Genomic DNA, 13,202 nt, shown 5'->3' with positions numbered 1-13,202 from the left:
ATTATTTAATTAAGTAATCATTTGTTTATAATGTAATGTTATAATTAATGTTTATAATATAATGTCATAATTAATTAAATAATCATTTAATTATGTAATGTTATAATTAATTATGTAATCATACTATAATGAAATATTGAAATGTCACAATAAATTAAGTAATTATACTATAAATCTATAATGTAATGTTATAATTAATTAAATTTTTAATCATTTAATTAAGTAATGTAATAATGTAATAAATTACTAATGTTTATAATGTAATATAGTAATATTGTAATTAATTAAGTAATCATTTAATTATAATGTAATGTTATAATTAATTATGTGATCATACTATAATGTAATGTTATAATGAATTAAATAATCAAACTATAAATCTTTAATGTAATATTATAATTAATTAAATTTTTAACCATTTAATTAAGTTTGTACTAATGTTTATAATGAAATGTTATAATTGATTAAATAATTATACTATAAATCTATAATGTAATGTTATAATTAATTAAATTCTTAATTATTTAATTAAGTAATATACTAAATGTTATAACTTATAAGTCAATTAATTAAGTAGTAATTAATTAATATAATGTTATAATTAATTATACTATAAATCAATTAAGTAATGTTATAAAATTATAATTAATTAAGTAATCATTTAATTATGTAATGTTATAATTAATTATGTAATCATCCTATAATGTAATGTTATAGTGAATTAAGTAATCATACTATAAATCTTGATTGTAATATTATAATTAATTAAATTTTTAATCATTTAATTAAGTTTGTACTAATGTTTATAATGAAATGTTATAATTGATTAAATAATTATACTATAAATTTATAATGTAATGCTATAATTAATTAAATTTCTAATTATTTAATCAAGTAATATACTAAATGTTATAACTTATAAGTCAATTAATTAAGTAGTAATTAATTAATATAATGTTATAATTAATTATACTATAAATCAATTAAGTAATGTTATAAAATTATAATTAATTAAGTAATCATTTAACTATAATGTAATGTTATAATTGATTAAGTATGATATTTAACTAGTAATTAAATTTATTAATGTTTATTAATTTATCATATATAATTAATTAATTGCTAATTTACTATAGATATACTTAGAACTTGATAATTGAAGTAAATAACTAAATATATTATTATTCAATCAAATATACTATTTTATTCAAAAATAATTCTTTTAATAACATTAAAAATTTAAAACACTTTTAATTAGATCACAATTCCAATTATTCATTTAATTAATTAAAACTTTAATATTAATATATTATAATATATTAAAGTTTTTAATATGGTGTAATTTATATGTAATAAGTATAATTATGTATTTATTTAATTACGTTATTCTGAAAATTTAACTTTTTCTATTTTAATTTTTTTTATATGTAAAATAATAGAAACCCCCCATTATTAATATTTCACAAATATTTCAGTGTAGCCCAGGTTCTAAACAGGTTCCAAAAATCGGTTCCAAACAGGTTCTAAACCGGGTACCCGCTACAGGTTCCAAACAGGGTACCCGTTTTAGGTTCTTTTTCCAGATTCTGGTTCTGGTTTTGGTTCCAATTCTTCCACACACAAGAATCGGAACCGGAATCGCACAGTATCGGTTCTAATAAAATGGAACCGGAACCTACCCGCACAATGTCAATTCCAGGTAGGTTCCGGTTTCGGTTCTACCCACTGCCTATACTCACCCCTAGCTAGGAGTTGTATACACATGAATTATCAAACTTTTGTCTGCCCTGTGTCATTTTTGTCTATAGCTAATTTTCAGCGGTTCTTGTAACAGGTCATTTCTGATTGGATTGAGTAAATTTGGAAAGGGTGATTGAAGGAGTATTTCAAGGAATTTAGTGATGTCAAGAACACCAATTCAGGTGGCTAATCATGCTGGATTGAGTAAATTTGGAAAGGGTGATTGGAGGAGTATTTCAAGGAATGTAGTAATGTCAGGAACACCAACTCAGGTGGCTAGTCATGCTTAAATGTGATTTTGTTTTTAATGCTTAAGTATGATTCTTTTGTTTGCAACAATTTTTACTATCATGTTAGGATTATTATTGAATTTCAACTTTAAATCATGTTTGAGAATATTTAAGTTATTATTGTCTTATTAAAAAATGAAAATCTTAAAATACAAAATAAAAAAGAGTTTTTTTTTTTCTATGTTGACATCACCGATCCAACTGGTTGGACCGGTTGACCCTTGACCCAAGCAACAGGACGGATTGCTCTCCAATCCGGGTTTTAAAACAGTGATATAGAATAAATGAAACAGGTGGAAACTTGCAGATTTCCAATACCTTGGGTGGCAACATGTCATTTACTCTATTCCCTAAGCAAAAATATCATACCAATTTAACACGGTTGACAATTTTCAGGGATAACGACCAAAAAGGATGGGGGCAGGGAACCCGCACGGAGAAGTGGGCAAGAAAATAAGAATAAATGGGCTTGTGGGCTTAACATAGGTAATGAAAAATCAAGCCCTAATATCCTTGCAAGTACACAGAAGAATCCATGGAGACAAAATATTACATACTCTCTGAACACTACAACAGAGGGGAAAAGAAGTTTTAGATAATACAAACAATTAACAAAAGCACATTGTTTAGCACGCTCATGTACTTTAAATCAGTCGAGTTCATCGTTCCCATTCTAAATCGAATGATTCTCGATCCACCTTTGATGAACTCTTATTGCTGGCCACCGGTAGTGGATTAGTTAACCGATCCCAACCCATGAGATGGGGCAATGCAAACTGCATACAAATAACAAGTTGTTGGAACCAAATAATGCTAGATAAACAACTAATAAAGCAAACTACAGCAACGTGTCGTAGTGTGTGTTTTACATGTGACTCTTAGGGCAAGAAAAATAATATCAATAGCTAACAATGTTTACGTCATGTCGTGCGATAAATCAAGCTAGCAGCAGTTGGAAGATTTGATTAATCAACAATATTAGATTATGAACTTTGGTAAAAAAAAAAATTAAATACCCAAACAAACAATATAGGCTATAATATAAATTCCACAGATTGAGATATCATACACTGCAAGCAGTCTTCATCACAGTGAATTCGGCAGTTGTTACAGGAACAACAAAACGTTCAGTGGTTTTCAAAAGGTTATTGACGACATCTGCAAAGAAATTGTATAGGCAATAATTAGAATTTTATTAGGGACTCCAAAAAAGAAAGGTAAAGAGTGGTAGGCCTGACAATACTTTGAAAATCCTGTTTGCAAGATAAATAATACAAGGAATTATAATCATACAACAAAAATAAAATTCTTAAACAACTCAACAGGAAATAAACTTGATGTCATGGATACAAGTTTACTTTCTAAATGTAGGCTCATATTCACAAATAGGTTTACCCAAAGTTTCTATACAATATAGCTTTTTAGAAGGAAAAAAAGGACATTACTTGTATAAAAAGATCCAATAAAGATACAATTCTTCCATTTTCTCTTTCTTTCTTCTCCTTTAAGTTCAATTAATAAAATGTCAATTAATTGGGTTACATCAACTCATATTTACAACCCATCTTTCACGAACAATTTTATTGATGAGCAAATAATATCTTTACCATTAAAAATTCAGTTATTATTTGTTTATTTTACCAAAAACATTGTCATTGTGCTCATAGCATAACAACATAACCACATGAGGCAAATTAAACAGCTACCCACAAAGCCACACATTAATGTTTCAAACAAATAAAAATCAATTTGTAATTTAAAAATTAAATTACTTGTTCTTATAGGAAAAAAAATGTAGGATGTAAGATGCAGTTAAAAACAAAAATATGTAAGAGAAGAAAAGGCAAATTTTTAATTTCATATCATCCGCTAGTTTGCAGATAGAGTGCTTACTCAAAGAAACGAAATAACCATTGCCATCTGCAAGTGCTTTAATTGATAAGCTCTTCCTCACTTGACCAGCATTGCTGCAGCAAGAATTGCTTGTCAAAAACACTTAAGGCATTCAGAAATTAAAAAAGGCACTACATGCCATATTAAACACTAATTTCTTTTCATCACAATGTTATTTTTCTTCCAAAGTAAAGCTACAACCCATGAAAAAAGTAAGCCCAGATCAAATCACCTCCCCTTTTGTCCACCAACAACAATGAAACACAACCAAAAAAAAAAAAAGAAAAAAAAAGTGGCATGAGAGGACATGAACCTTGATAGCATTGAAGGATCATGGAAGAACTCAGAAGACTCTTTGGGACCCATGCTTATCAAAGACCCAACTTCTGTCGGTGACAAACCAAAATGCTACAAAGTATTAACTAAAGCAGTTAGTAAAGCAACATAATGGAAAAAGCAAGAGAGAGCATGTATTTATTAAAAAAAAAAAATTCTCAGTTGAGTCTCCTGGGTGCTATTATAGCTAAAAGGTACAACAATCTACAGATAAATCATTACAGCGGAAGAGAATAGTTTGTGTGGCTCATATATTGATTGACAATTTCACATAATAAGAATTCAAAATGCAATTTCAAATTACCTGCTTCCTTGCCCAGTCATACTTGCGCTCACCAATAGCAGGCCAAAAAGTCAACATAATGACGCCTTTGCGCTGGACTCTTAAATCCCCAGACTGTGAAACATGAAAGATAAATGAAAAGCATTAACGAACCCCCTAACACAGAAATGCACAAAAAAGATTGATAGTGATGAAAGATTCAACCATACATCCAATTTAGCAAAAGTTGGAAGAACAGGATCGACAGAAAGTGCAGCTTTGCCCTTATAAACAGAATAAGGAGCAAATACTCGACCTGCATAATTCCTTACAAAGTTTAAGGTACAGAAAAAGAACAGATGCTACACATAATCATCACTGACACTATGAAAAGTCTAAAATTTCTTTAACAATCCTCCAACAGAGCCTATCAAAACCATTAAATACCTTTCGCACCAACATTCTGTCTTGCAGTTGACAAGCTAGCAAGAGATGAGTAAGACTTTGACCATAAAGCATCTCCTACATCATCAGCTTTTCCAGCAAACAATTTATCAGAAGACAGTTTCCTGCCTCAGAAAAGAAAATCAAGAATAAACTTTAGAATGTTAGATCACATATCCTTATAAAACTTAGGATAGAAGCTATTTTCACTTCCATATATATATGTGTGTAGAGGGGACGTGTGCAAAATTGGACTATAATTTATTCCCTTCATATCACCAAAAATTAGAAAAAGCTAGATTAAAATCAAATATACTAACTTAAGGACGCTTACAAAGTCCTAGATTTTGAACTTTTGAGGTTACACTGAAGTCATCAATGCAAGTGAAAGAACGATAAAGCCTGTAATTTTCATAGCTTCGATATAAGGCTTCCAACAATCGTAAAGAAGGTATGTGCCATTAGCAATTAAAAGAAGGCAGTACTCTCACAAGCGGACATAATAAAGTCTATAAACAATCACTTCAAATACATGGTAATATACTCACTTAGGATACCCGAAAAACCATTTATGTCGGAAAGCTTGTTTTTAGAATTGTATCGAAATCTGTTTTTGAAAAGGGGTTTATTTATAAAATTTATATTTTGGAGGGAAAAAAAAAAAACCTTCATTTCATTTCTATATCGAACAAATTCTCAATGTTTTGCTAAATTTCTCTCGCTATCCCTCAATTTAAAATAAACCTATTTGACTATGATAAACCAGTGAAGAAGCTTTATAAGCTTCTAACTGTTCATTTTCTAACCGAAATAAACACAATATTCGAGTTTTTATTTCAACCGACGAAATGTAGCTACTTCCTTTCTCAAAACAGTAAAAAAATAAACTTCAATTTAAAATCAAATTTTACATTTTCTAACTCATTTCCTACGGTTTCTCGGCAACCAAACAGAAATAAAACCACTTTCTCGAGAAAACAAATAAAAAGAAAAAAATTGGTTTTCGATTAGGCTAGAGTTTGAGGTTTGAAGAAGATACCTGGAGCGAAGCAGAGAGCGAGAAAGTTTCATCATTTTTAGAGAGAGAGGATTAGGGTTTTAAAGAGAGAGTGAAACTGAGAGGTTTAAGGGCAGACTGGCAGTGTTCGATAAAAAGAGGGAGTGGCAGGGACAGGGTGCACGTATACTCTGTGTAACCGTGCGTAGGTTGTGACATGTGTTGAGTGGGTTTTTTTTGGGGTTTTAATTATTTGGAATTATTGATAATGGAGGGAAAGGAGAGAAATCCGCTGCGTGCGTCCCTATGCTAAGAAGATAATCGAGATCGTTAAAAATGAAATCAAATCAAATAATCAGACGGCAGGGTGTTAATTTTGGACCCGGTATAGATTTACGGGTTAATAAAAAATAATTCTATGTTTAATACTTTAGGCTTTGTTTGTTTTAATATTTTTACATTATCTTAGTTCTATAATTCTGAAAATACATATTTGTTTCCTGTTATAAAAATCATAATCTATTTTATTCAACTACGTTTAAAGCCTTAGATTTATTAATTTAACTAAACATCTAAAAAAAAAAAGTTTAAAAATTGATAAAAGCACCCTCACAAACCCACATTTGCCAGATTCTGGTCACCACCATCAAAAAGTGGCCAGAATCTGCCATAATGACGCACTACCGACTAGATTAGATTTGGCTGATAGTGCGCCGATATAATCTTTTCTAGCTAGAGCCACTGTGGATCTAGCTAGAAAAGGCCAAATCTACAAGCAAAGATCTGGCCGTCAGATACTTAGTCGTCGTTGACAACCAAACCCAACTAGATTTGGTCATGGATTTGGCTGAAAAATGCCATCTTGGAGCACGACCGGCCAGATCCAACCAGTCGTGCACAAATACCGCGACTTCGGCCACCTTCCGGCGGTGGTGGCCAACTGTTGGTATTTAATGAGTGGGTAGGGGTGTTTTTGTAATTTTAATATTTTTATTACAGGGGTGTTTAAAAATTAACAAACCTAAGGGGTGTTTTTGTTAATTTTGAAATCTTACGCCGTTATTACCACCCAACTCTTACTTTTTTAAAAATACTATCCAAAACATTAAAACAAACACACCCTTAATTGAATAACAAAACTTCAACTAATTAAGGTTGTAGTAAAAAAAATAGAGTAATGCTAAGTTCACAATCTAATTCACAACTTTTGACTTGACAACTCGTTATTAGTCAACTTGCAAAATGGGTCCTGTCTACTTGTATGCGTCTCGTCTGTCCATTTGCAAGCTACCCAATGATGAGCTGCAATGTCGGAAGTTGTAAGAGAAGGTTGTGGATCTAATTATTAAAAAAATAATCTCCTTACGATAAATTTTTGTGTTAAAATAAAAAGCTAATGACGATACTGCTCCCCAAGATATAATACAATAACAAAAATCTTTTTGAAGTTTTTGAAATAACAAAAATTCTCTTACCATTAACGGATTGTTAATGAGCCGTTAGAACTTATACTATTATAAGTTAGTAAATATTTTTAAATTATCCTCTTACTGTTTATTTTAACACATAAAACTTAACTGCAGAGGATTTTTATTATTATATCATACTTGAGAGGGATTAATGTCATTCACTGTCATTAATTTTAGAGTTAATGACATTAATCCCCTTGAGATATGATATAATAACAAAGGGTGCGTTTGTTTTATTATTTTGGGTAGGATTTTGGGGATAGTATTGGATAATTGAATATGGGAGTATTACGAGGTAAAATTTAAAAATTTATAGAAAACCCCCTAAGTTTGCTAATTTCATAAATACCCCAACATGTAAATTGACAAAAATACCCCCACCACCTGCAGTGCCAAATTCTGGCCACCACCGCCGGAATTTGGTCGGAAAATCGCTTTACGACACAGACCGGTCGGATCTGTGTCGTAACGAGTCGTTATGGCCTTTTCCGGCCAGATCCACCACAGATCTGGCCGGAAAAGGCCAGATCTACGGCCTGCCGTGGCCGTCGACGGTCGAAAAAGGCCAAAACGACGGCCAAAGATATGGCCGTCGTTTTCGGTCAACGATGGCCAAGATTTGGCCGTCATTGACCTCAAGGACGGCCATTTCTTTGGCCGTCATTCACGGCCAGATCTGGCCTTTTCCGGCCAAATCTGTGGTGGATCAGGCCGGAAAAGGCCAGATCGGTGAACTTCCGACCATTTATGGTCGGCAGATTGGCCGTTGTATAGATTTCGGCTACCACCGACGGTGGTTGCCGGAATCTGGCGAGTATGGGTTGCGGGGGTGTTTTTGATAATTTTTAAACTTTTTTTTAGGGTGTATTTGATGAAATTAATAACCTTATGGGGTCTAAAAATAATTAAAAAATAAGGTAATATTCTTGGAATAATGTGCCAAACATTATTTGGAGAATAGGATCCAGAATCTGGATAAAAATAATAAGCCAAACATAGTGAAAAATTTTCTTGAGATGTCCAAATTAACAGAAATTTTCATGTCGTTAATAAACTGTCAATAAATTGTTAAAATTTATACTGAGTTAATAAATATTATCAAATTGTCTTTCTACAATTCATTTTTGTTAATAGATCATATCTCAAGGATTAATATCATCAACTCTAAGAAATATTGTAAAAGTGTCTGCCATTTTTTAAGAATCGTGTCTCTTACGTAATTAAGTGGAAGTTTTTCAATATTGTGAATTGTGATATACATTTCAATAGTATTTAGGGATCGTCAATCCTCTATTGATGTAGTCATTGTAGACATTCTAGAGATGAAAATACCTTTTATTATTTCACTTAATGATTTTCTTAATGAGACGTCATAGCGAAATTAAAGATTATACTTTAAAAAAACTATAAAATATTAAATTTAATAACTACTAATCATATTAATCGTAAAAATACATGTTAAAAAGAAATTATTCTCCCAGAACACAAAAAAGAAAGCGTCTCAATCAAGAATCAAGATATTATTGGAATGTATGGCAATAATTTATAAAAATAAATAAAATAAAAAATGGGGCTCCATACATTAACTATTCTTGAACTTGGTGATTTGTGAGTGGTTACTAAATCTACCATACTGCTGTTTTGATGAGTGAACACACAAGACAATGGCAAGCAGACAATGGACATTAATGGCCGTCTTGGGAAGCAAGGCAAATTAATCCATCTCTCTGTAAAACGATAAATTTTTGCGGCTAGAGTCCTTTTTGCCAAAAGATGGCGGACACAAAAGCCCAAAAGTCATATAATACTATATTGATGTGAAGGGTATGTCCATTCTCCGTCATTATTCCTTTATAGATTATTGGAGTGGCCAATTCAAGCTCATGGAAGAACTATCATGGTTAGTCATCGTTTCGGCATCATGCTTGCTTTTTTTTCTTATTCTGAAGAGTTTTCTATGGAAACAAACACGATATAAGAATCGACCTCCAACCCCAACATCACTTCCCATAATTGGCCATCTCCATCTAGTGAAAGAACCCATCCATAGATCATTACAGATGCTATCAAACAAATATGGTCCAATCGTAAATCTTTACTTTGGAAACCGTCGTGTGCTACTCATATCCTCTCCATCTGCCACCGAAGAATGCTTTTCTAAAAATGATATTCTCTTTGCCAATAGGCCTCGTCTTATTTCTGGCAAGTACTTAAACTATGACTACACGGCAATGGGCGCTGCCACTTAAGGTCCTCTTTGGAGCAATCTACGACGAATTGCTGCACTTGACATCTTCTCAACGAATCGGCTGAACATGTTTTTGGGAATTAGAAAGGATGAGGTTAGATTCTTACTTAAAAATCTTTATCACAGTTCATGCCAAAGTTTCACCAAAGTGGAGATGAATTCAAAGTTATCAGAACTGTCTTTTAACATCATTATGAGGATGGTTTCTGGAAAAAGATATTTTGGGGAAGAAGTTGATGATCCAGAGGAGTCTAAACGCGTTCTAAAAATCGTAAGGGACATTTTTGATGCCAGTGGAGCATCAAATCCAGGAGATTTCTTACCTTTTTTGCGATGGGTGGATTACAAGAGCTACAAAAAGAGAATAATAAGACTGCATAAAAATTCTGATAGGTTCATGCAGAGTTTGATTGATGAGCATCGAAACACAAGGAATTCTTCAGGTGAAGGAGCAAGACTTAAGACGATAATCGATTCTATGCTGTCTTTACAAGACTCCGAACCTGAATACTACACTGATGAAATTATCAAAGGCATGATAATGGTATGTCTTATCTTCTCTGTTTCTACTTAAATATTTAGATAGACTTCGATAAGTAAACTGGTGTCTTCCTCAAGCATGACACAAAGAAAATGGAACCTTTACATGGTCCTGCACCTATAAAGAGTTTCTGTTGTTCTTATCTTGTTAAATTTATCAATTCTTCAGTCACTTTCTAGGATTGAATCTTAAATTGTATATGCTTAAGTAATCAAAATTAAAATCCACATTTTATTGCGTTGATAGATCTTAAGTGCGGGTAATTCTAACAGACATTGCTAGTTGCGGGAACAGACACAACCTCGGTGACTGCAGAATGGGCTATGTCACTTCTCCTCAACCATCATGTTGTGCTAAAGAAAGCCAGAGTTGAGCTTGACCATCATGTTGGTCATGACCGTTTAGCAGAAGAAACTGATTTGGTCAAGTTGCCTTACCTCCAGTGCATAATCAATGAAACTCTTCGGCTTTTTCCAGCAGCACCACTTCTAGTCCCACATGAATCATCCGATTACTGCACAATTGGAGGGTATGATATACCACCATCAACAATGTTGATCGTTAATGCATGGACCATTCATAGAGATCCCAAGGTGTGGGAGGACCCTGAAAGTTTCAGACCAGAGAGGTTTGAAGGATTGGAAGGTGAAGTTGAGGCATATAACTTCATACCATTTGGTCAAGGAAGAAGATCCTGCCCTAGAGCTGGCCTTGCCAATAGAGTAATGGGATTAGCATTAGCCACTTTAATTCAGTGCTTTGAGTGGGAGAGAATTAGTGAAGAGGAAGTGGACTTGACAGAAGGAACAGGTCTTAAAATGCCTAAAGTCAAGCCATTAGAGGATATGTGCAAAGCTCGAGAGTGCATGTTAAATGTCCTTACAAAGCTTTGATTATTGCTTTGGGTTTGCTTTTGTATCTTCTTATATATTTGGGGCTTGACAATATTGCAGTCTTCGTTTCCTATGATGTAACTTATGGACTTAATTTAAAGTTTGCCAGTAACTAAGATATATTTTGGAAAAGGTTAAGGCCTTCCATTTCTTATAGTAACGTTGGTGGACGCATTTAATTAATGTTCACTGCACATCTTCTCCTCTCATGTCGGTTCCAGTTCCAGTTCCTAAATCCCAAGAACCGGTACTATGCGGATTCGATTCAGGTTCTTAGGATTTGGGTTGGGTAACCGGGTCCAATCACCCCTATTTGTGCCTAGGAGGAAGTCTTGGAATTTGTAAATTAAATACCTAACTTTCAAGAGGTTTTACATTGATACCCCTAGAGATAAAAATAAAGAGACCCACGGGCTTTAAAATGAAACACTTATATTCTTATAGTATCATAATACAACACTTGTATCCTTGTAATAGAATAATGTTGCTAAAAAGTAATTATTTAATATCTAGATCATGTGACAAATGTCAGATATTAACTACTTTTTATTATAGAAAAAAAAAAAGACAAAATAAGAGTATATTAGTCATTATACCAAGATTTTGTGTCTGAATTTTAAACAAAGTGTCAGGGTATAAATGTTTTATTTTGAAACCTGTGAGTCTCTGTTTAATTTCACTAAACCTAAGGGGTGTCCGTGTGAGAACCTCTACCTCTCACACTATTGTATTGCGAAACAATAAGTTAAAACTCTCTTTCTGAAATATGTAGTACATGATTTTGTTTCTAAATAACATAGCATGAATGTTACATTGAAGGGGTTAGCCTTAGCTAATAAAATGGAAAAGATGATGGGTCAGATCATATACATCAAAATCAGATCTAACTTATAAGCTAAACCTCCACCTTATTCCACCCGCACCCAATTACACCTCTTTCTGTATCTTTACATTTCCCAAATAAATATTTTAATCTCATCCTTAAATAAAATAAAATAAAAAATTTCAAAATAAAAATATGAGGGATTGACAATTTCCCACCCAAAGTTTGTCATTATTATGTTTTCCCACCCATAAACTTTGAGAAAAACAATTTCCCAACCATAGTCAATCTCCGTCAATGGTATTTGTTACTTGACAAGGGTAAAGCTAAAAAAAATATTATAATACCCTTTACTATTTGACTTTATAATTTTAACTAGTTTGAATGACCGTTTCCCACCCAAACTTTATTAAATGTATTTTTCAACCCTAGTTTGGTTTATATTAATTTTAGCGTTAATAAATTTATAAAAAACAATTAAAAATAAAGTCAGTTATTACAATAAAAAAATTATAAAAATTTGAAAAAATAAAAATAAAAAATTGAAAAAAATAGTTGGCCGGTTAATAATGATTAATGTATAAAACTTGATTAATTAATTTGAGGCATACTTTTTTTATTTTTTTTATAAAATATAAGAATTGTAAAAGTGACACTACAATCCCTATCAATCTCTGTTAGTTATGTATGATGATTAATGCTATGAATATAACAAAGCATTAATGACCTGTTATAATTGGTTGCAATAAATATTGCAATGACATAGCCATATCTTACATGAAGGTATACACAACATAGCCATACCTTACATGAAGGTATACTTTGTTCAGAAACTATAACTCCAATAGAGTTAGCAAGATATGAAAAATAAGTAAGCCATAAAAACAATCACACAACACCAAATTTACGTGGTTCGGCAAAACCTTGCCTACATCCACGGATGTGAGTCAAATGAATAAAATAGAGAATGATAGTATAAGTCTAACACGCTCATGTTATACCCAAACCCAAACCCGAAACCCATGTACACCCTTCTCTTATATTTCTTTCAACTCTCTGCCACTTTATGCACACAAATCCCAAAAGTTGAAATTTTTTTCTATAATCTATGGCTCATATTATTTAACAAGACCTTACAACTCACAACACTCACTCTTTACCCATACATTTTCTTAATAACACCACCCACAAGCCTAAATACAATCAGAGAAGAAGAGGAGATCAACATTCCTTGGATGAAGAAACTATCTCAAATCCAGTGCTTAC

The 13,202-nt window shown here is 32.2% G+C and overlaps 1 protein-coding gene and 1 pseudogene across 1 annotated transcript; one reads left to right on the top strand and one right to left on the bottom strand.

Moving 5' to 3' along the window:
* Positions 1-2,472: 2,472 nt before the first annotated feature.
* On the bottom strand, positions 2,473-6,143 carry LOC116113519 (single-stranded DNA-binding protein WHY2, mitochondrial). The gene is made up of 8 exons (XM_031399671.1): positions 6,005-6,143; positions 4,969-5,090; positions 4,752-4,837; positions 4,564-4,656; positions 4,237-4,331; positions 3,924-3,997; positions 3,100-3,188; positions 2,473-2,806 (listed from the first exon to the last, which is right to left on the bottom strand). Exons 1-8 carry the CDS (start codon positions 6,037-6,039, stop codon positions 2,690-2,692), a joined length of 711 nt encoding a protein of 236 aa, XP_031255531.1. The 5' UTR covers positions 6,040-6,143; the 3' UTR covers positions 2,473-2,689.
* Positions 6,144-9,314: 3,171 nt separating this feature from the next.
* On the top strand, positions 9,315-11,113 carry LOC116113475 (annotated as a pseudogene).
* The last annotated feature ends 2,089 nt before the right edge of the window (positions 11,114-13,202 follow it).

Source organism: Pistacia vera, unplaced genomic scaffold, assembly GCF_008641045.1.
Source record: "Pistacia vera cultivar Batoury unplaced genomic scaffold, PisVer_v2 Contig68, whole genome shotgun sequence".
In the NCBI taxonomy this organism is placed as follows: domain Eukaryota; kingdom Viridiplantae; phylum Streptophyta; class Magnoliopsida; order Sapindales; family Anacardiaceae; genus Pistacia; species Pistacia vera.
Note: the sequence above shows the minus strand (reverse complement) of the source record. Positions and strands in the feature narration are given on the sequence as shown.

Coding starts and splice junctions, on each gene's coding strand:
- LOC116113519 (XM_031399671.1), bottom strand. CDS start 6,039: ATGATGAAACTTTCTCGCTCTCTGCTTCGCTCCAG. Junction 4,332..4,563: donor ATGACTGGGCAAGGAAGCAG/GTAATTTGAAAT, acceptor AATACTTTGTAG/CATTTTGGTTTGTCACCGAC. Junction 3,998..4,236: donor GATCCTTCAATGCTATCAAG/GTTCATGTCCTC, acceptor TTCTTGCTGCAG/CAATGCTGGTCAAGTGAGGA.